Genomic DNA, 23358 nt, shown 5'->3' with positions numbered 1-23358 from the left:
ACCTGATTTTCGACATGGAAAATTCTTGAAGTGGTTTAGCTCCAAGTGAAGTATATGCTTCTTTAGGTAGAGTATGACAATTTTTTAAAACTATGATTGTCGGTGAATAGGATGTAAAAATTCTTGGAGTGGTTTATCTTCAAGTGAAATTTATTCTTCATGATAAAATATATAATTGTCGGTATGACAATGTGGAATTTTTGAAGTGGTTTATCTTCAAGTGAAATATATTTTTCATGAGAGAGAATGATAGTTTTTAAAACTATGATTGTCGGTGAATACAATGTGAAATTTTTTGGAGTGGTGTAACTTCAAGTGACTATACTCTTTATGGTGGAGTATGATTGTCGATGAAGACAATGAAAGTTTATGTATTAATTTTAATCAAGGTGAAGATTGTTGGGGTTGGTTGAAAATATACATATTGAAAAAGTTCCACATTGCTTAGTTTTGTGAATGAAGAGAGAGTCCAAGTCTATATATAGGATACAAGTTCTTTGAAGTACCACATCACTTAATTTTATGAAGGAATAAGGGGTCCAAGGCTATGTATAGGATTCAAGTTTTTCATTCAAAGATGCATTAGTCAAAAACACTTTAAACTTATATTTGACTTTCTTTGTTCTCTTATACTTTTGTATTAGAGTGTTGTAAGTTGTAGTTAAATATTTGTTTTGGAGGGCGTGGATGTACTAGAGTTTGAGTTAGTTGAGGGCATATTATTTGTTGTAATGATTTTCACATAGTGTTATTCTCTGGTTGTCTATTGACAACGGCCATGGTTTTTTCTCCGGTTTTGGAGTTTCCACGTTATGTTCTTGTGTTGTAATTGTTTTCCTCTTATTTATCTATGCTTGCTTTGTTCCTCTTATATGGATCATGAAAGATATGGATAGTGCCCTAAGGCAGGAGAGAAATAAATAGGAATGTGCTCGCCAAGGATTTGCATCCTCGTGCCTACATATTTTCACTGTGCAAAGAGAAAGTTAGAGCATTTGTAGTTTGTGGAACCACGAAAACAAAGGAAGGGATTGAAAGTGATGACAAATATAACCTGTACCAAAAGAAAATTGTATCAAGGGAACCCATAAAGGTAAATGAACTTTGAACCAAAGAATAAACAAGCATATTATCCAAAAAAGAAGTGATAAAATGTTTGCTTTAACAACCAAATAACTCTTGGTTCACAAGGTGGACTCCAATTAAATCGTCCTAAAAGGATATATATGGGGCCCCCAAGAAAATGTTGTTTGGTACAAGGAACAATATATCACTGTATGGAATAAACGATTTTGAAACCAAAGAAGAATGGTATATTGGATCCATGAAGGAATAAACTTTGAACCAAAGAGTAAACTGGCGCTAACCAATATGTGGGTAGTCGGAGCGTTCGCCACTATATGGTATGGTCGAAAACAAAGAGAATTAAGTATTTGGTTTTGTAGTCAAACAACTTTAGGTTCACAAAGCGGACTTCGGCTAAATCGTCCTAAAAGGATGAACATGGAATCCAAGAAAACTGTATATGATCTCAAGAAGATGGTATTAATTGATGAATGGAGAAATAATAAATAAGGTAGCTCGCGGAGAATCTGAATCCTCGTGCCTACGTATTCTTACTATGCAATGAGAAAGTCAGAGCTTTCGTATTTCAGCCCACGGCGAACAAAACAAAGACAGCAAGAGACTGGGGCAAGAGAAATGATGTATGATAGTGGAAGATGAAGAAGACTTGGCAATCATTTGATATGAACCATACTAAAGTCTATGAGTAAATGTGAATACGATGAGAAACTGGCTCACTCGTCCCGTACCCAAAGATATTCAGAATGAGTTAATAGAATTCTCCATTTTAATTCATTCTTTACTACTTAAGGCTCGTGGCATGTGATTCTCGTTATAACTTTCAAGTTGCTGAAGAATAATCCTTGTTGCTCCTTATAATGATGAAGACTTTATCAATCATTTAATTCTAATTACACTAAAGTCTATGAACAAAGGCGAATACCTTGAGCAACTGGGTTATTCGTCCCGTACCCAAGGATACCCTAGACAAGGATATGAATTCTCCACTCTCATCATTCTTTGTTACTTAAGGCTTATGACATACAACCTGAATCATGATTGATAAGTTCTTGAAGAAACACATTTTATGTGCCTTGCATAATAGTCCACTGTTTGATTTGTCTAGGATGTCTTGACTAGAAGTCTGAACTTGAGGCCTTGAGATCCACGATATTATAGAAATAGTCTTATCAAGTGATCAAGGGACTTTTGATCACTTGAATAGATTGTGGGATCATACACAAATCAAAGGATTTAATTAATCAAAATTTCTTTTGATCAACTTTAATCAAATGGATTGAATTAAAGGTTAATTATGTACAAATTATCTTAAGGTTAAATGATATTCACAAATCCTAAACTAAAGGATCATGCAATATTAGAATCAAGTTAATCATTAAGCATCAAATGTCACATGAAAATTAATTATTAAAAGATCAATTAATCTAAATCAAACTCTACTCTAAGGGATCATGCAATTCTATGATTAAATCCTAGGGTTAAAATAGTAAATTCTCATGGATGTTTAATTAGAAAGTTAGTTCTAAAGTTAAAATCTAATTAATATTAATTATCTTAATTACCTAATTTTCTAACTAAGCAATTAATTCTAATCATATTGATATCGTAATTCTAATATTCCTTAAATTCTAATCAAGTTAAATCCTAATTAAAATTCTCTAATTAGCCTAATTAAAAATATTAAAAGGCTAAAAATCAATTAACGACAAGATAAAAAAACAACTAATAAAAATGGGCTCAAACAATGGGGGTACAAGTCCTGTACAGGGTATGCAAAGCAGAATGGCGCATGGGCTTTGGTTGGTAGGCCCACCTGAAAATGGCTTCAAGAAAGGGATGTGAAATGATAACTGAGATGTTATTTAGTAAAACAAAGGTTAAGCCCATTTATTAGGCCCATTTAGAAACAAGTTATTGAATAAATTCACCATGTGGTTAATTGAATTTAAAATGGAATGAAGTTACGCACCAGACAAAGTCCCTCAGCACAGGTTAACGTTCTTCACTTTCTCCACCGTGGACCACTGCGTCGGAAGTCGCTCTCGGTGATTGGTGTCCACTAGAAATGGAAAATCCCACCACCATCAGCTTCGTCTCATCCTTCTGCTCATTAACATGTTAATGATTATTTCCAATTCCTTGTCTACATCCAAAACCTAACTCAAATATCCAAGAACCCTAGAAATCCCAACCTAAATTAAACCCTGTAAACGAGTATTCAAAGCCCCGGGGTTTGGGGATTTAAACCTCCTCTCCGTCTTCTACATCTCAGTAGTTAGAATTGAAGAAATAGAAGGTTTTGGAACTTACCGTGGCCGAAGGAGGATGAAGATGATGATGAACACCGGTGAAATACTATTTCCAAGTAATGATTCTAACTCTTTCCTCTTCCTCAGAATCCTTTTTTTCTCTCTTTTTCTTCTTTCTCTGTGATTGTGTGTGAATCTGGTAGAGAGTTCTTGCTTGAATTGAGACTAGAGAAAGAGTATAGCTCATGCACATCGAAGCTTCGATGTGAAGATTCAATGGATGCTTAAGAGGAGATTTGAGTGAGTGTAATGGAGAAAAGTTGCAGAGAGATTCTGAGAGAAGCTTGAGAGAAATGATTGGTGTGTCAGTCGTTATTGACTAAGGGTGAAGAAGAGATTATATATATAGAGGGTTTGAAAGGAGCCAGCTTAGGGATAAGCTTCGGAGTTAGTTATTCTGGTTAGGAATTTGAATTGAAGTTAGGCTAGGGTGGAATGACTAGGATCAGAGTTAGTTAGTTTCCACTCACTGAGTTGAATCCCTAACTCAGCTAGTTAGTAACAACTAAATTAGTTAGTTGTTAGTTGTCCAATAATGAAATCTGATGGTTGCGAAGTGTGAGTTAGTTTCAGACATTTGATTAGGTTAGTGTTAAAACTGAGTTTTTATTCCCTATTATTCAAAATGAGTTGTTAAGTGGATTGCTCGATTTGTGAAATTGCCCTACTATGATTGATTGTTTGCATTGCCTTAAGTCTGCTACAGGACAACATGGAATGACGTGTTGCTCATGGTCTGCATACATAGCTAGGCTTGTGATAACAGAAGTGAATTCCTACAGGTGTAGTTCTACATGATGGTCTATTGCAGGGTTTGCATTTGGCTTTTGCTAGCAAGACTAGGCTTTGTTTTTTACTCATGTTTCATGGTAAGCTGACATGGTTCTGCAGATTTTTGCAAGGTGCAATGCTTTATCAATTGTAGATTAGTATTGGCCTATGGTGTAACATGACCATACGGGTTCTGCAAGTTTTCATTTTGATCCTTGTATGGTGCTGCTTTGGCTTATGTCCATGTCGTGCATGTGTATTCTGCAGGTGTGGTTCTGACTTGCTTTTGCAGCATGCCATTGCAGAATGATTCATGGTTTTACTGCATTGTGGTTTGTGGCTTACTGACTCAAACTTATGGTTTGCAACATGTGTGTATTATGCATTATTTGCTCATGGTTCTGATTTTGGTATGCTAGGTTTCTTTCCTTCATTCTGAATTTTTTATGCATTGCCTTGGTTTTGTTTGCAGCATGATATGGCATTGCATATTGTTGTTGCAAGTCAGGTTTGTATTGTGCATCATGCTCTGAACATGGTATGCAACAGGTCATGTGCAACTTGGTGTAGCTTGGCATGTTCTACAATGTTGTTGCAAGGTAAGATTCATTCATATTTATTTGCAAATTCTGACTTGTGATTCATCATGCCTTGAATTCTGATTTGTGATTTCATTTTGGCATGTTTATGCATTAGGTTTTCATGTGATCTAGCTTTTGCCTCATGTTGGGTTTTGACTTTGCTCAATTCTGACCTTGTAATACTAAGTTTCTTGATCATGGTTTGATGTCCTTCTTGTAGGTCACATGCACATGGAGGTTGGTTAAACAAGGCAACATGACATCAAAGTTGGAATTTTGAAGCAACATGCATAAATGCAAACCAAAGGACCATGATGGATTTTGAATGATTAGGAAAGAAGTTTAGGTTTTAGGATGGGAATTTAGGGGTTTTTTAGGATTGGGTTGACTTTGGTCAAAGTTGGTCAAAAAGTCAACGGGTGACCAAAGTCAATATTTGGTCAACATATCTTTTTTTGTGTGTAATCTTTCATGTATGAACATTTCATGAATATGTAATGAATAAAATTGATATATTTTTTAACGAAATGTATTGTTTTCTACTTGATCTTATACACAGACATGATACTTGAATGAACTTGAATTTGCTATGATGAACTTCGACATGTATGACTTGAATTAACTATGATCATGACTTGGACAAAAGTGAACCAAAGACCCCACAAACGAAACATGAAAGAATGGAACAAGAACATTTGAATGAAACATGGAAGAATAGCACAAAATGGGATATGACCAAACACTAAGCAATGGCAATGACATGAAGTTGCATTGACCAGATGAAATAGACACAAACAAAGCATGATCTTAGGCTAGTCATAAGGATGACCAGATGAAATGGGCCTAGGAAAGCTATGAATTAGGCACTAGGTATGAGGGTGACCCAGATGAAATACCATGGATGGAAGCCTATAAGGATGGTGGGACCAAAACCTTGACCTCAAACCAATGGACATAAGCACGAGATGAAAGGAATCAACACCAAGAAACCAACATGAATGGCCATGAACAATGGAATATTAGGTGAAGCCTTAGGACTATGTCCTCCATGATTAGGTTTTCAATGAGGCATACCCTTAAAAAAGGCCTTTGAATGACTTAATATGCTTCACAAGCAAATCTTCAATGTATGAGCCCTCCATTAGGGTTTCACTTCCCCTATGAACAGATGAAGAGCCAAGTCGTACCTTTAAGGAGTTTGATTCATAAGAAAATCATAACTTTACCAACCACAAGGTTTTAATTTATGATGATCAATTATCAAGTGTAAATCATGAATGAATGATGCACATGAATGAAACATGAATGTATACAGATGGATCTCGAGTCGAAGGTTGGATGAAAAAATGAAAAAGGGAGGGAAAATTTTGGGGTATGAAACTTTGCATCCGGAATCAACAAGAGAAAATAAAGGCAGAGTGAAGTGGTTCGACAACAAAGGTAGAGGAGACTACAACATTTCGACTAGTCGAAATCACCAAAAAAGAGGATAGTCGATTAAGAGAAAACCCTCATACCAAAGCAACCAAATAGGTGGTGTTACAGGTAGAGGAAGAGGTGGTGGTCGAAAACCTGACAAAAGTCACATTCAATGTTTCAACTTGTAAGACCCTAATTTTGACCCTAAGATCCCTCATGGCATCATATCATTGCTCAGTGCATTGCCTCAAGGATCCTAGCATGTTTGACTCTTTAACCCTAGGGTTGAGACTTGGATGAGTGGTTTGAGACCACCAAGCATGCTTGTATTGTATATTATTACTCTTCTTATTTTGATCATTAACCTAAAAAGCACAAAAATATGTCACTAACTCTTTTTGTTTTGAAGCTTAATTGATCATGTGCCCCATGCTCCTAGGAGGCTCCTAAGCTCAATGAAATGGCTAGATGAAGATGAGAAAATCATGACAATGGTCCACAAAGCTCTTAAACATCATATATGTCTCCCAAGTATCTCAATTTGCCAATTTGATTAAGATAACCCAAAGGGCTTGAGGATTGTTTCCCAAGGAAACCCTAATTCAACTATGCTTTAACTATGCCTTGCTCATGAAGCAACCTTAACCTATGATCAAATTTTATCAAGGTAAGTTCTTTAATTCATCATTTTATGCATATATGATCCTATTTGAGGATCCTCAATCATTTATTCATCAAGGTTGGAAGTTTGGCCTTGAAAAGTTGACCAGTTAAGTCATCTAACTAAGCTAAGCACCATTGAAATATAACTTTTGATGTGTTTGTCAAATGAAGATGACCCCAAGAGAAAAAAAATGTTCTTAAGAACCATATGAACAACTTTCATGTTCATCAAAAATCCATTTGGAACTTGGAAAGTCATCTTTCATTTCAAAACATTATAGGTCATTTTGACTGAAATCCTAATTTTGGGTCAACTTCCCAAGGACCTAACTTCCTTAATTTTTATGATTTTTAGATGAGACCAAATTCATTGGAAATATTAAGATGTCTAATTCAAATGTTATGTTGGACAAAATTTCATAATCCTAAAAGAAATACATGTGATAATACAAAACATTATAGGTCACCTTGGACCTAGGTCATTGAATTTGAAAAAGTACCCAACTTCAAATGCCCATAACTTTTTCATGAAAATCCAAATGATGCAAAATTTGATTCTAAATTTATCATCTTGAAAAGATCTACAACTTTAATGTTGGAGGTTTTTCTATTTGAAGCTTGCATCATGCAAACAGAAGGGCTTGAAGAGGCTTGCTTTTGGTAAAAAAATTCAAGGGTGACTTAGACATGTTTTGTGTCCAAACTTTCACAGCCAATTTTCACTAATTTCCAGGGATTCTCGCTCAATCATCGTCAACCGAAGCGTCAAATACAGCGAATTCAGAGTTGGTGGAGAAACGATCATTATGTTCAATGTAGCCTTTTTCCATGTATATCACCAATTTCAAATTTTGTAAAGATCCATGGAGTCTCGCCATTTGCGGGCTACCATCCCATTAAATAAATTTGAGCCTTTATCCAATTCTTGGCACTCTTATTTGTTTCTATTTAACAGATGTTTGCATGTTTTAATTGATAAATATAATTGTTTTAAACAAATAAAATATTATAAATTGTTTTAAACAAAATGAACATTCACAATGACTAAAAGGATAAATGGAATATCCTCAGTGCTTTCCCAAGGATAGTACGATTTCCAAAAGGTAAGACATTTGTTCACATTCTGGCATGTTTATATCCTCGTCATCAGCTTTCATGATGTCTCTTCAGCAGGAAGTTGTCTAGAGCGGATTGGCGAAGGGTCTGTTTCTTTTTCCATCCCCGGCATGCCACGTGTTGACGAAGGATTCATTTCTGATTCCCTCAGCCAAGGCAGTTTCCTTTGAGGGTTGCCTACATTTTATCCCCTGCAGGATTGCCTGACTCGAGTTTGATAATTTGTATCCCCTCCATGTTTGAAGATTTCTTCTAAGTATTGAGAGATGTTGAGGAAGATGTGTTGCTTCCTTCCCCAGCGGAGCAAATTGTTCTTTCTCCCCTTAGCAGAGATGTCTCTCCAGCAGTTAGAAGGGAGTGTTTTGATTGATGAGTATCTGTTTGGAGTTTGTTCCCCGCGGAACTTTACATCATTCCTTAATAAGTTCCCCCAGTAGAGTTTCTTCTACGACAGATCTTATTGATATTTCAGCCACCTGTTCCCGAGAATTGGTGAGAAGTCCCTGGCAGTTGGAAGTTGTGACCTTGCCTATCCCCAGCGGTGATCGATGTCTTCCCATATTTGATGCATCCTCACCAGAGCTGAATTCTCCAGTAGGCTTTGCCCTTCTTGTTGAGATGTTGCACCGGATGTCCGTTCGTGATTCTTGGACCTGTTTGTGTTAGATATGTCTGTCTGTCAACATTAATCATACACAGATCATGCATATACATGCATAATCATATCATTCAGATATCCATGATTTGCATTCTTTGTCATATATCTTTGCTTGTTATCTCCTGCTATTGGTGAAATATTCTTCCCCAAGCAGATGTCTGTGTCTGATCTCGCTATATATAGTCAACCCCATAAGCAGAAAGTGTTTATCTTTCCTTCTTTCTTCCCCACTGAGTTATGTCCTCGTGGATGATTATTGTTTAAGTTTCCTCCCCAGTTGCGTATCGGGATGGAATTACTCCCCTGAGTTATATCCTCATTGGGTTGAGTCTTGTTTAATTGTGTCTTTCTAGTTTGTTCCTAGAGTGACTCCTTTCTTGTTATCCTCTGCAGTTTCCTGTGGTTTAGTTGTTCAATTGCTCAGTAACCAGTAATTGTTCATCCTTTTCCCTAGTGGATCTCGCGGCCTTCTACCCAGTAACTGGTAGTTGTAAGTCATATTTATGTGGTTTTCTACCCAGTAACCGGTAGATGTAATCCCCTCTTTGTTGGTTATCTTTACCCGGTAACCGATATTGATATTCCTTTGTTTTTTAGTATACCACCCAGTAACCGGTGATATATCTCTTGGATAATTGCTTTTGTCAGGCAATTTATCCCTAGCGAGTCATCTTTCAGTTACCCTTGTTTGGTGATGATTGTTTCTCCTTCTGATTGGTCATCTTTTTATACCCAATAACCGGTATCCCGATGTCCTTTCTTTTCGGTCGATTTATCCTATTTTAACCCAGTAACCGGTTGTGGATAATCTTTCATGCGAGTATGTTATCTACGTTATGACGGTGATAGATAATATATCTCATGCGTTCTTCAGTCGAAGTCTTTGCTCTTCCCCAGTCGAGTAAGATTCGTATTTCCTTGTGGAATCGAATGTCCATCCTATAAGTTGAGTTTGCTTTTTCAACCCTCTTTTCGGATGATGAGTGTCTTGGATATGTTCCCAATTCACGCCTGGTTGGTCACCTATTATATGCCTAATAACCGGTATCCCTGGTGTTCCTTCCTTCTGCTCCCTATTATGACTTTTTGTCCCCTATGGAGTCAGATTTTCCTGAGTTGAGATGTGCCTTTTGGGTCCTCCTCAGATGTTTTGGATGATTGATATCTTTCTCCCTGAGCGTGTTGTTCTTTCACCCAATAACCAGTGTTTTGATGACACATCTCTCTTTGAGTTTATTACCCAGTAACCGGTAATATCTCATTGTTTCTTTATTAGTTGAGTCCTTTGTGGACATCCCTGTCTGAGTCCAGATCTTTATCCGATGTGTCCTTTGTAGACAGTTTTGATGTATTGGCTTATTCCCCAATACATGCATCTTTGCGTCATCTCGAGTCTTTCCATCGATTCATTTTCGGGGAGTCCTTTCGTGTCTCCTAGCAAGTTTTTCAAGTCGTGGCCTGCTCACGCATTTTTACTTTTCCCTAGAGTCTCTATCTCCCTAGTGAATGCGTTACTCTTATGGATTTTTCAGTTCCTTCTGATTTCTTTTCCTTCGTGGCAATCATTCACCATGGAGATTTTTATTTCGCATGCATACATTTGCATCATGAGGTCTCTTAGGGACCAAAATTCGTCTCTTTGTTATTATTTAAGCCCATTCTATCTCGTCGAGACGAAGATTTTAACCTTCATATCTCCGGCTAGAATGACCTTAAATAGGGGCATCTGTAAGACCCTAATTTTGACCCTAAGATCCCTCATGGCATCATATCATTGCTCAGTGCATTACCTCAAGGATCCTAGCATGTTTGACTCTTTAACCCTAGGGTTGCGACTTGTGTGAGTGGTTTGAGACCACCAAGCATGCTTGTATTGTATATTATTGCTCTTATTATTTTGATCATTAACCCAAAAAACACAAAAATATGTCACTAACTCTTTTTGTTTTGAAGCTCAATTGATCATGTGCCCCATGCTCCTAGGAGGCTCCTAAGCTCAATGAAACGGCTAGATGAAGATGAGAAAAGCATGAAAATGGTCCACAAAGATCTTAAACATCATATTTGTCTCCCAAGTATCTCAATTTGCCAATTTGATCAAGATAACCCAAAGGGCTTGAGGATTGTTTCCCAAGGAAACCCTAATTCAATTATGCTTCAACTGTGCCTTACTCATGAAGCAACCTCAACCTATGATCAAATTTAATCAAGGTAAGTTCTTTCATTCATAATTTTATGCATATATGAGCCTATTCAAGGATCCTCAATTATTTATTCATCAAGGTTAGAAGTTTGGCCTTGAAAAGTTTACCAGTCAAGTCATCTGACTAAGCTGAGCACCATTGAAATATAACTTTTGATGTGTTTGTCAAATTAAGATGACCCCAAGAGAAAAAATGTTCTTAATAACCATATGAACAACTTTCATGCTCCTCAAAAATCCATTTGGAACTTGTAAGGTCATCATTAATTTCAAAACATTATAGGTCATTTTAACTGAAACCCTAACTTTGGGTTAACTTCCCAAGGACCTAACTTCCTTAATTTTTATGATTTTGAGATGAGACCAAATGCATAGGAAAGCTTACGATGTCTAATTAAAATGTTATGTTGGACAAAATTTCATAATCCTAAAATAGATACATGTGATAATACAAAACATTATAGGTCACCTTGGACCTAGGTCACTGAATTTGAAAAAGTGTCCAACTTCAAATGCCCATAACATTTTCATGAAAAATTGAAATGATGCAAAATTTGAGTCTAAATTGATCATCTTGAAATTATATACAACTTTTATTTTGGAGGTGTTTCCATTTGAAGCTTTTATCATGCAAACAGAAGGGCTTGAAGAGGCTTGCTTTTGGTGAAAATTTTCAAGGGTGACTTAGACATGTTTTGTGTCCAAATTTTCACAGCCAATTTTCACTAATTTCCAAATGCCAAATGAATTTTTACCCAACATGACTTTTGTTCCTTATTCCAAGGGCTTTCCAACCATTACTCACATTATTTTTTTGGACTATCCATGTGTGAGTTTCGAAGAGCTTTCTCTTTATGTTCATTTTTGCATTTCATGTTGAAACTTCATGTGCAAGCCAATTCCACTTTAATTACATGTCCAATTCAATTCCAGTTGATCTCAGCATGGTTTATCACCCATCATTGGGCCTTACATGCGCCTGTACAGGCCCATGCAAGGAAGATTCAAATCCCATGCACACGAGGGAAGCATGATCTCAGCCACATTTCAGCTATAAATAGAGATTCAAGCTCATTCATTGAACGACCAAGTGGAGACCTGAAGTGCTGCAGAATTGAAATCCCAATCCTTACCAAAGGAATTTTTAGATTTTTCTCTCTTTTTCAAGCTTGAAATTCAACATCATTAGTTGACTTTCAAAGCTTAATTCCTTAACCTATCATCTCCATCACACTTCCAGAGCAAAAGCAGATCAAGATCTTGAAGAATTTGTGGCCATAGAAGTTCCATTTCAGAGGTAGAACCTCAAACTTTTTGGATCTAGATCTTGCAATTCAATGTGATTTTCTTTGGTTTATGTGGTTTTCTGAAGTCCTCACACTTGAGGCAGGCCAGTGGTGGTCTCAATTGTTCATTTCGTGCATTTCCAGTTGACATGCCATGATCTTCCATCTCACATTTCTCTCTAAATAGAAAGAGTGAGGATGATCCATGGATACAGTGGTGATGTACATCACCTAAGCTTCATTTTGATGTCCTTACTTTTTATTTTCATTACAAATTTTTTCCCTGCACGTGGTGGCCGGAATCTGGTATCTCAGCGGAGAAGATGGTGGTTTCCACCACCATCCCCACGTGTTTGCTTCACAGCCTTTGGATCGTGTCCAAATGTTATAATTTTGACCATCCAATGTGATTACTTGATTTAATGCATTATGCTGCGCGCTTGACTTAAGTCTACCTTGCATCCGCGCCTCTGAGCCATTGACCATGCCACGTCAATTAATGAATTTGATCTAGTGGCTGCGCTTTTTTCTATTTATCCTATTTTCTTTTAATTTTAGTTAATTCCATTTATTTTCAAAAATTCATAAAAAATCTATTTGAAGTCACATAAATATGAGACCAATTCCAAAAAATTTCTTGAAAAATCTAGTTTTTTATTTTGATTTTTAATTAATTTTGTGACTTCATTTAATATTTTTTGTGAATTATTTGATTTTTAATAGTTTTAATTCATTTTAATTACTTTCTGATATTGAAAAAATCCAAAAATATTTTCCTAACACCTATGGATCATGATAAGTCAATGAAAAATAGTCTCATCAATTTCTTATTTGATTTGAGATTTATTTGAGATTTTAATTCATATTGTGTTATTTTCCCTTGTTTTTAATTGTTTTTAAATAGTTTATGATTTCCAAAATTGTTGAGAAAATTTGTCTAAGTTTGTTTGACCATGTTAGACCTATGAGAATTTGATTGGACTTGTTGAAGTTGATTTGAATTAAATTTGAGGTTTGACCATATTTTGATTATTTTATTTTGCATTTATTTTTAATTCAAAAAATACCAAAAAAATATGGTTGACTTGTTGACTTGTAATCTTCATTTCTTTTCTGTTTGGCATTGATTGATGATGACTTGGTTCACATTTGATCAATTGAAAACCATACTTGAATTCTCTTTCCCTCCATTTCATCTTCATCCCATTTCTTTCCATAATTTGGCCAATGAGTTAATGTCTTATGGTTGGTCTTGACAAATGAGAGGTTTAACCTTCTTTGAACCAAACCAAACTCAACTTGATCTAAGATCAAGTGAGTTGTTTTGTGTCAAGATAGGTTGCTTCTTGGTCAAGCAAAAAAACTAAAGTCCATACAAGGCCTTTCCCCTTTTGTTTTGACATGGCAAGTTTATGGAGTTTGGCTTACTAATCATGATCTCTAACTTGTATTTATTTGTCTATAGTTTTATTGACCGACCTCAGATAGGTGTGACTACTACATTAGTCCACTTACGATTGCTTAACATAGCACTACATTGTCTTATGACAAACTAACATAACTTCACTAATTACTAACTTTAATTTAAGCATTTAATTTCTCGCCCCTTTACTTTAATCGAATTCATTTCTTACTCATTTATTCATATTGCTTTTCACTTTGCTCACTTGAGCACATATTTTATGTTTATGTCATTTTTCTTTTGCTCACTTGAGCACATTATTGTATATAAATATATTGTTGTCTTGTGATTGTTTTATCTTTGTTTTGTGTGAACCCAGTGCAAAAAGGAGAAAGGACTTAGAATTAGGACTTACCTATGCTTAAAGGAGTTCAAGAGCAACTAGGCCTCATGCCTTTAGAATGCTAAGTTTGTTGAAGAGCAACTAGGCCTCATGCCTTTAGAATTCTAAAGTCCAAAGTAGATCTTAAAGGACTTCATATCCAAACTTTTCTTTGTCCATTCCTCTTATTGTGTTGTGAACTTTTTGATGTTTGCTCTTGTGTGATAGGGATCCTACCTTGAGAGTATGAAAATAGGATCATTGTCATGAGTAGCCAAGTTAAGGGAGACAAGCCAAATGGGGATCCTAGGAGCTTGAATTCAATTGTGTGATTGCTTGTTTATGTGCTAAGTCCAAAGGAAAGGAGCATCTTAAGTCATCTCTAGACTTCAAGAAAAGGAACTCCAAGGGTTTATCTTTCCCCTCTTTTATCTTTGTATGCTTTAGGACTAGCCCTTCTCTTCTTCTCCCCACTCTAACCCAAGCCAAATATCTTTTCTTCAAACTTTGACTTCGTTTTAAATTAGAAACCTAGGCCTTATGCCTTTGACTTTTCAAATCTTTTCAATAATACTCATTGTGAATAAACTTTAATCCAACTTTGACTTCATTTTGTAAATAAACCTAACTTGTAAATATAACTCACTTCAAGTTGTTTTGTGGTTCCAATGGCCATCTTGTTAAAACCTTTTCAAAAACATTAGTCATAGGTTTGAGTTATCATAGTGGTTGATGTAAATCTCACCTCATCCTTAGTGATTGAATTATAAGTCTTCCATGCTTATTATAGGGTTAACCCCTCACTAGCATGTTGAAGCCTTCCTCACATGGTGGATTGTTGGTTTAGGTTGAGTTTTCTCCCTTTGATAACAAAAGATCTTAAAGCTTTCGATTAAAATCAATTCACCGATCTTTGACATTTTTACCCCGAACTACGAGGTTTTGATCCTACCTTTGTGATGGTACGTAGGCAATGGGTTCATCCATTCAAACAACAAATTTGTAAATATAATCTATTTCTCTTCTCATCCCTTCAATCTTTTGCACAAATCTTTTCACAAATACCAACCTACAACACATATTTGCAAAAAGGGTTCCCTTAGAGTACTAAGGATATTTTGGGTGCGTAAAACCTTCCCATTTCATAACCAACCCCCTTACCCAGATCTCTGACATTTTTATTAGTTTTTTATTTGAAAAACTTCTTACCTTGACTTTTGTTCGCTTTTTAGCCTTTCCTTTGGACAAATAAAAGTGCGGTGACGACTTGAATTATATGTTTACTTTTGGTTTAATCAATAAACCTAAAGGTAACGAAAATCCCGCTACACAACTATCAGAAGTATGGTCATTACTCTAATGATTGTCCTGAAAAACAAAAGAATCAAGATAATGATGCAAAGTTTGCAAAGCATAAAGAAGAAGAAATGTTGTTAATGGTCATAACAAGAGATGAAGAAAGATTTCAGGACCAATGTACTTTGACTCAGGATGCTCATCACACATGATTGGTAGGAAAGATTTGTTTATCAACATGAAAACCTCAATGGAGAACGTGGTAAAATTTTCAAATTACAATACTTTAGCAGCTAAAGGTATTGGAGATATTCTGATTATGAGGAAAGATGGCAAAAGGTCATAAATTTCCAATGTATTGCACATACCAGGCATGAAAAGAAATTTGCTCAACATAGGATAGTTAGTCAAAAAGAACTACAAAGTATCGATCAAAGACAAGATGACGAGAGTTCTGGACTCAGGTGGATGGTTAATCTTGAAGGCACGTATGTCTTGGAATAGAACTTTCAGCATTGAACTTAATATGATAGAGTATAAGTGCCTTACAACTGCAGCTAGCAGGGATGAATGAATATGTCACTATAGACTTTTCCATCTCAATATCAAAGACATCAGAGATATGAAGAGAATAAATATGGTTTTAGGGTTACCAGAAATCAACATTCCAAAGTAAGCGTGTGAGGGATGTGTGTAGGTGAAGCAATACAAGAACAACTTTAACAAGGATGCAAGAATCAAGTCGAAGGCATTTCTTGAAGTCGTATACTCTGATGTGTGTGGTCCTATCCAGGTGGATTCGATTGGAGGTAACAAATACTTTGTCACATTCATAGATGATTTCAGTTTAAAACTATGGACTTACCTGATCAAGAAGAAAAGTGAAGTGATCGAGATATTTTCCAAGTTTAAATCTATGGTTGAAAGACAAAGTGGTCCAAAGCTCAATATTTTAAGGAATGATGGTGGTGGAGAATATATGTCAAAAGACTTTGACATGTTATGCTAGAAAGAAGAGATTATGCATGAGGTGGTGCCACCCTACCCTCCACATCAGAATGAAACTGTAGAAATGAAGAATAGAACCATCATGAATATGGTGAGAAGTGCGTTGAAAGGAAAACATCTACCCAAAGAATTATGGGGAGAAGATGTGTCGACAGAAATATATATTTTGAACAAATGTTTGACGAATAAGATAGATGGAATAATGCCAAAAGAATGTTGGTCTGGTGTTAATCCTATCTTGAGTCATCTGAAAGTATTTGTATCTATAACACATAAATATGTGTATGGTTAATTAAGAAGAAAACTTGATGACAAGTCGAGTCAGATGATCCTAATAGGATATCATTCGACTAAAGGTTACAAGTTGTTCGACCCAGTGGACAAGCAAGTTGTGATCAACAGGTACGTAATCATAGATGAGCTTAAGGAATGTGATTAGACTAAAAATATCAAGAAAGATTTAGTGAGAATCTTACGGGAAGAACCAACAAGTGAAGTCAAAAGAGAAGTTCGACAAGAAGAAGTTAGAGCACAAGTAAACCTCAAAGAACAAGACACATACTGACAAGGTTGCAAGAATGTGTGATTACATCAGAGGTCGATGATGAAGGTGAGCTGGTACACTATGTTTTCTATGCAAATGTCGAACCAGTCAATGCAGTTGAAGCATTGAAGGATCCAAAGTGGGTGAAAGAAATGAATGAGGAACCGAAGTCCATTGAAATCAACAACACATGGTCACTTGTCGAATTACCTCAAGTAAAAAACAAAATCGATGTGAAGTGGGTATACAAGATTAAGTTGAATCCCAAAGGCAAAGTAACTCGACATAAATCAAGGCTTATGGAGAAAGGATTTCTTCAGAAGGAGGGAATTAACTTCGATGAAGTTTTCACACATGTTGCTAGAATCGAAACAATCAGGTTGGTTGTTGGTCTAGCAAACATGAAAAACTGGCACATATGCAAGATGGATGTGAAATGTGCATCCCTGAATGGCCCCTTAGATGAAGAAGTTTATGTTTCACAACCAGTTCGGTTTGTGAAACATGGCAAAGAAAACAAGGTATATAGGCTGCATAAAGCTTTGTATGGACTTCAGCAAGCTTCAAGAGCTTGGAAAAAGAAGATAGACAGTTCCTAAGGGAGGAGGAATTTTTGAAATACACTATTGAGCATAGAGTACATGTAAGAAGAAGCAATAATGAATTTATTATACTATGTCTCTATGTCGATGGCCTATTGATAACAGGAAGTTGCAAGAAAGAGATCAAAGATTTCAAACATGACCTAAGTGAGAAGTTTGAAATGTCAAACTTGGGAAATCTCCCATATTTCCTTTGCACCGATTTCTACAGGAGTAGTAGAGGCTTGATGACGCACCAAAGAAGATATGCAGATGAAATACTCAATAGATTTGAGATGAAAGATTGCAACCCAACTTCGATTCCAACTGAGCCCAGATTGCAACTGTCGAAAGACACAAATGAAGATGATGTCGATCTAATGCAGTATAGAAGACTAATTGGATCACTTTGATACATTTGTCACATAAGGCCTGGTCTAGAATACAATGTAGTTATGGTGAATAGATTCATGTATAAGCCAAAGATATTACACCTAGCAGCGACAAAGAGGATACTAAGGTATCTGAAAGGAACTCTCGACTATGGAATTTTGTTTCCTGCAATTGATAAAGGAAAATAATGCAAGCTAGTGGCATACACCGGCTCAAGTTGGTGTAATGATGCTGAGGATAGAAAATCCAGAGTTGATTATGTGTTTATGCTAGGTGGTGTACCAGTTGCTTGAAGTTCAAGAAAGGAACAAGTAGTAGCATTGTCTTCATGTGAAGCAAAGTATATAGTTGTTTCTCTTTGTGCATGTCAAGCAACATGGATGACGAATTTGGTCGAAGAGATTATAGGGAAGAATCATGGAGAGATTACCAAGAAGATCAATAGCATGTATGTTATTAATCCGACGAAGAACCCGATGGCGCATAGACGAAGCAAGCACACCGAAATGAGGTTCCATTATCTTCGAGAGCAAGTAGTAGAAGCGAAACCGATCTTGGAACACTGCAGAACTGAGAATCAGATTGCAGACATCATGATAAAAGAAGTGCAGGTTGAAGTGTTCAAGAAGTGAATTTCTATAATGAATATAATAACTTAAATGCAATGAATTAGGTGGCGTATTGGATTGTAATTCCTTATGTCGAAGCAAATTGCTCGACCGAAGCAAGGAAGTGTTGAATCACCTAGGTGTCTAAATATATAGTATGTCAGAGTGTATCTTAAAAAAGTTGTTTAGACTTGGTTTTATTTGTGTTTTAGCTGAGTTAGTTCGTTTGTGAAGAGATTGTTTGAGTTGCAAGTAATTCCTTATGTCGAAGCAAATTGCTCGACCGAAGCAAGGAAGTGTTGAATCACCTAGGTGTCTAAATATATAGTATGTCAGAGTGTATCTTAAAAAAGTTGTTTAGACTTGGTTTTATTTGTGTTTTAGCTGAGTTAGTTCGTTTGTGAAGAGATTGTTTGAGTTGCAAGCAATCTCAATCTATTAATAGGGAGGTATCATATTATTGATTCTAATAACTTAAAAGTGAATAATTGCAGTTTGCAAAGTTTGAGAGCAGAGAGAAACTCTGCAAAATTTCTCAAGTTTTTATTCTTCCTTCACTTGATAAAAGCTTAGTTCCTTTCTTTCCCCAATTCAGTTTTTCTTCCTTCAATTATCATTGTACAAACAGTGAAATCTTGCAACCAAAATATGGGGTGAAGAGTGAAAAAGAAGAGGAGTAATCAATCAGAAAGATTGAATCCTGTTCATCAAGATTTGGTTAGGAATTCCTCAAGTTTTGGTGAATTTCTTGAAGGGAAATTGGAGAGTTTCCAACAAATGGTATCATGAGCCTTTGGTTCAAATAAAGGGACTGACTTACTTGTATCGAAATATCTAGGAAGAGTTGTCATGTTGAATCGAAATGCTCATGAAGAGGTGTATCAAAATGCCCAGAAAGAGGTGTCAACGGCGGTACAAGTGTGTGGACAAAAGAGTTTCTACTTGAGGGGGTGCATTGTGGACTCACATTTGAGGGAGAGTGTTAAGAATAATAAGTCAAGTGTGAGTTAGAGTCCCACATTGGTTATAAATGTGGATACTTGAGCATTTATAAGTGGGATAACCCACACACATATCACCTTAAGGTTCTGAGTGAATATGTGGTGTCTCTCTCACTTGTGTGTTGCTCTTAATCCAATATTGATGCTCCTACTCATGATCCAACAAAGGTAAAAGAAATACTCGTCTCATATTAACTTTCTGGAAGCAACCCTTCGAAAATGTTAATAAAACTAGTATTTATGATATGATATGGAAAATAAGATGAAAATAATAATGAAGAAAATAATAGTAACAACAATCTATCCATTTTGCAAGGACCACCGATAAAATCAGAATGAAACTTAACAAATTCAATGTTTATTTCATCATCTTCTTCATCTTGATTGTCATCATGGTCGTTGAAGGGTTTCGGTAGGTAGTGAAATGAAGGTATTGAAAATGGGGTATGGTTCGATTACGATTGGGAAATCTGGTGATGATGGTTTGAGGTTATATACAAATGGATGTATATAATTATCAAGATTGAATTATGGTTCAGATGACAAAAGATTTAACTCTTTTCATTAAGAGCATGATTTCAATCCCCACTGCTTAAAAAAAACGTTAGACTTCCCAGAATTATTGCCTAATTATATATTAACACATGACACGTAATAATTAATTAATAAATAATATTTAATTTATTAATTATATTAAAAAATATTTTTAAATTAATTAGTTTTTAATGTAACGTGACAAAAATGTGTGTAAAATGGTATCGCCACTTTTATAAATTTGAAGAGGACCAAAAAATCCAAAATATATTCAATAGAGATAAAAAAAAATTACATATTTTTAAATAAAGACTAAAAAATAAAAAAGTTCAATTTAGAGAAACAAAGTGTATTTAAACCTAAAAAAATAAAATACCCTTAATAAGTAAGATTTATAACCATTCTCCTCAAATCTCAAAATAATTGAAAAAGTAGGCTATTTTGTAATTTGGGGGACTTTGTAGCAAATATTATAATTTTAGGTTGGAGCAATATAACTTGGTTATACGACCCTTCTTCATTCTTTCAACATAAACAACAAGTTCTGTATTCATTCATCAGAAGAAGAAACCCTCACAGATCGATTGAGTGAGAAAGAAGAAAAGAACCATGGAGTGCGTTTTCGGATTAGTCGGTAATGGCTTCGCTATTGTCGTGGCCGATACATCGGCAGTTCATAGCATCCTCGTTCACAAGTCCAACGAGGACAAGATCATGCTCCTCGATTCACACAAACTTGTCGCAGCTAGTGGCGAACCCGGTGACAGGTTTCACAATTTCTAACCTAGTTTTCATTTTCATTTTCATTTTGATTCTGATTCTGATTTTGAATTTTATTCATCCCCTTTCACTTTCAGGGTTCAATTTACCGAGTATATTCAGAAGAACGTCGCTTTGTATCAGTTCCGTAATGGGATCCCTCTCACCACCGCTGCCGCCGCTAATTTCACTCGTGGTGAGCTCGCCACAGCTCTCCGCAAGGTATGTGAATTCTAAATACTTTTTTTTTTTGTTATTTACTTGTTTTTTCTTTAAACCCTAATAATTAGTACTATGAGTAATTGCGTTTTTTTTTGTTCTCATACTGCTTTAATCGGTTGATCTAATGCTAAAGTTTAATATCTTGATTTAGTTAGTTTATATCAATTGGGATTTTATTTTGTACCCAAAAAGTGTGTATTATTATTATTATTTAGACTATTCTATAGTTGAATCTATTTCTTCATGGCAAGAGGTAGAAATATAAATATGTAACCCAAAACTATGACTATTGTAATGGATAGAAATATTGCTACCTTGGTTTTTGTGTTTCTTGCTAGTGTATATAATTTGGGTCTAGATGATGAGATGAAGATGAACTTGTAAGTTGTAGTTTTTTCTTATGACTTGTGAGAACTGCTATTAAGACACAATATTGTGGACACTGTATGAAGGAACTGGTTTTCTCAAAGTCTAAGGGTCTTTTTGGATTGGCTTTATCTTATGCTATAAGTTTTGTGACACTGTTTGGAAGAGCTTATTAAAACAATTTATAGCATTATTCATAAACATTTTTGAGTTTATTTTTATAAGTTCTCAAAGATAACTTATGAAAATAATTTAAATGTATTTATCTTTTGTTAGAAAAATAACTTATGCAAGCTTTTTCATAAGTGTTTATTTTGATAAGCACTTGTGTTATAAGCTCCAAATAAGCTGTTTATCCAAACAGGCCCTAAATTGTTTGTATCCTTGTATTATGCTACATTACATTTGGTGTCAGTATTGCTGTCGGATCATGTGTCCAGATAGCATTTCATTTTTTATAAGCGAATGTTAGTTTATTAGTTATTATGTTAGCATTTTTCTCCTTCATGGAGATTTGAGCCTTGTACTTTAACTCCTTTAATCCTTAGTTCAAACCGCGTGAGCTACCCAAAATTGTAAATTGTAGTTGCTATACATCTCTTGGTCGTTTATGGTTGGCTTATCGCTCAATGAACTCCCTACATATATGTCTGACTTTTTTGGTTGAGGGAAGTTTTTTTCTCATGTTCTGCTCAGGAATCTTAAAGGAATTTCAGGATTATCATATCATTAGCTTTTTACAATACATATTAATGTGAAGGATAGGGGTCAATTGAGTGAAAGGGAAAGAAACAAACATTTAGTAAAAGTTGATGGAGTGATTAAATTTGTTGCTTTAGTTCAAATGTATAGAGATATGGGTATTTGGATTGGCCGCAGATGAAGGAGATTTATCACTTATAGATTGCTGAGAGGATAATTGGAACTGCTGAGTTTGTGTTTTTGTTGCCATGGAATGGTAGTGGCAAGTTGGGTAATAGCTCTGTGTGCTACTGTCGTCATGGAATGGTTGTTGAAATTATTCTATGGACCAGTGGTGTCTCAACCCATTGGTATAGTATATTGATGTGGAGAATGTTGATTTTATTAATCGCGTGGTAATATTTCCTGGTCATGCTTGATGTAAGTGTGAGAGCCTGAGTTGTTTTATCATAAGTGGTGATATCCTAATAATTTAGGTAATGGCTTATCGAGTTCCAGTCACACACAGAAAAAACATGTCCTCCCACCATGGGTGATTCAACACTTACGAATCCTGATATTGGTCCATAGAAATGTAGAAAGAGTTAAAAGCTTTTATAAATTCAGCTATCTATATGAATAGATTTATGTTGTTTGGCTGCAATTAATTAGCCATGTTGCATTGTGATTAATGAGTAATGAGTTCATTTATACTTGAATTTGGTTTTCTTCAGAATCCCTACTCTGTGAACATCCTTCTTGCTGGTTATGACAAAGAAACAGGGCCGTCACTATACTACATTGACTACATTGCAACACTTCACAAGCTTGAAAAGGGTGCTTTTGGTTATGGTTCCTATTTTTCACTCTCAATGATGGACAGACACTACCACAGTGGAATGTCTGTGGAAGAAGCAATTGATCTTGTTGATAAGTGCATTGTGGAAATCAGATCAAGGTTGGTTGTGGCACCTCCAAACTTTGTTATTAAAATTGTTGACAAGGACGGTGCAAGAGAGTATGCATGGCGCCAATCAGTCCAGGACACACCTGTTCCTTCAGCTTGAGTTAATCTTGTTCCTTGTCTTGATTGGACTTATTTTCTTATGCATGTGCTTTTAATATTTCACTCTCTTAATGATTTTGAGATATCTCTGAAAATCATGGTCTCTAAATAGTGAAAAGTTAGACATTTTGTTGTTTGAATTAATATGTATGACTAATTCTACTCAGATTTGTGACAATGCATGAGATTAGCTTAAATTTTTAATTTGAAAAATGTTAATACGTGCCTTAAGACACATGTTAATGAACCAATTCTAGCAAACAAGAAAAGAAGTCACAAGCATTTATTACGTGACATGAACACATCAATTCAAGTAATAGAAACAAAAGATCATCTAGACACTAATACTACAAGGAAAATTGATTGACAAAGCCAAGTGAAAAAACATATTCCATCGGTCTAAAATCATCAATTGTTTACCCT

General features: G+C 35.6%; 2 protein-coding genes across 9 annotated transcripts; both read left to right on the top strand.

Annotated features, from left to right (window-relative positions):
* The first annotated feature begins 3026 nt into the window (after window positions 1–3026).
* On the top strand, window positions 3027–5275 carry LOC127120928 (uncharacterized). 8 transcript variants are annotated; one of them, XM_051051543.1, is made up of 5 exons: window positions 3027–3451; window positions 4178–4264; window positions 4434–4498; window positions 4639–4765; window positions 4968–5275. In XM_051051543.1, the coding sequence occupies exons 1-5, from the start codon at window positions 3412–3414 to the stop codon at window positions 4991–4993; spliced, it is 345 nt and encodes a 114-aa protein (XP_050907500.1). In that variant the 5' UTR covers window positions 3027–3411; the 3' UTR covers window positions 4994–5275. The 8 variants fall into 8 exon arrangements, 7 of the variants coding, with proteins under 7 accessions (XP_050907500.1, XP_050907498.1, XP_050907499.1 ...); XM_051051541.1 differs by having other exon boundaries at window positions 4434–4537; XM_051051542.1 differs by having other exon boundaries at window positions 4178–4297.
* A 14998-nt stretch (window positions 5276–20273) lies between these two features.
* On the top strand, window positions 20274–23139 carry LOC127120927 (proteasome subunit beta type-2-B). Its single transcript, XM_051051539.1, has 3 exons — window positions 20274–20608; window positions 20699–20822; window positions 22604–23139. The coding sequence occupies exons 1-3, from the start codon at window positions 20451–20453 to the stop codon at window positions 22934–22936; spliced, it is 615 nt and encodes a 204-aa protein (XP_050907496.1). The 5' UTR covers window positions 20274–20450; the 3' UTR covers window positions 22937–23139.
* The last annotated feature ends 219 nt before the right edge of the window (window positions 23140–23358 follow it).

Source organism: Lathyrus oleraceus, chromosome 2 (assembly GCF_024323335.1).
Source record: "Lathyrus oleraceus cultivar Zhongwan6 chromosome 2, CAAS_Psat_ZW6_1.0, whole genome shotgun sequence".
NCBI lineage: Eukaryota > Viridiplantae > Streptophyta > Magnoliopsida > Fabales > Fabaceae > Lathyrus > Lathyrus oleraceus.
Note: the sequence above shows the minus strand (reverse complement) of the source record. Positions and strands in the feature narration are given on the sequence as shown.

What these genes read in the sequence shown, in the direction of transcription:
- LOC127120928 (XM_051051540.1), top strand. Translation starts at nt 3,412, where the DNA reads ATGAAGATGATGATGAACACCGGTGAAATACTATTTCCAA. An exon ending in AAACTTATGGTTTGCAACAT is followed by an intron (nt 4,538 to 4,638) that starts GTGTGTATTATG and finishes TTTTGTTTGCAG; the next exon opens with CATGATATGGCATTGCATAT. An exon ending in TTCTACAATGTTGTTGCAAG is followed by an intron (nt 4,766 to 4,967) that starts GTAAGATTCATT and finishes TCCTTCTTGTAG; the next exon opens with GTCACATGCACATGGAGGTT.
- LOC127120927 (XM_051051539.1), top strand. Translation starts at nt 20,451, where the DNA reads ATGGAGTGCGTTTTCGGATTAGTCGGTAATGGCTTCGCTATTGTCGTG. An exon ending in AGTGGCGAACCCGGTGACAG is followed by an intron (nt 20,609 to 20,698) that starts GTTTCACAATTT and finishes TTTCACTTTCAG; the next exon opens with GGTTCAATTTACCGAGTATA. An exon ending in TCGCCACAGCTCTCCGCAAG is followed by an intron (nt 20,823 to 22,603) that starts GTATGTGAATTC and finishes GGTTTTCTTCAG; the next exon opens with AATCCCTACTCTGTGAACAT.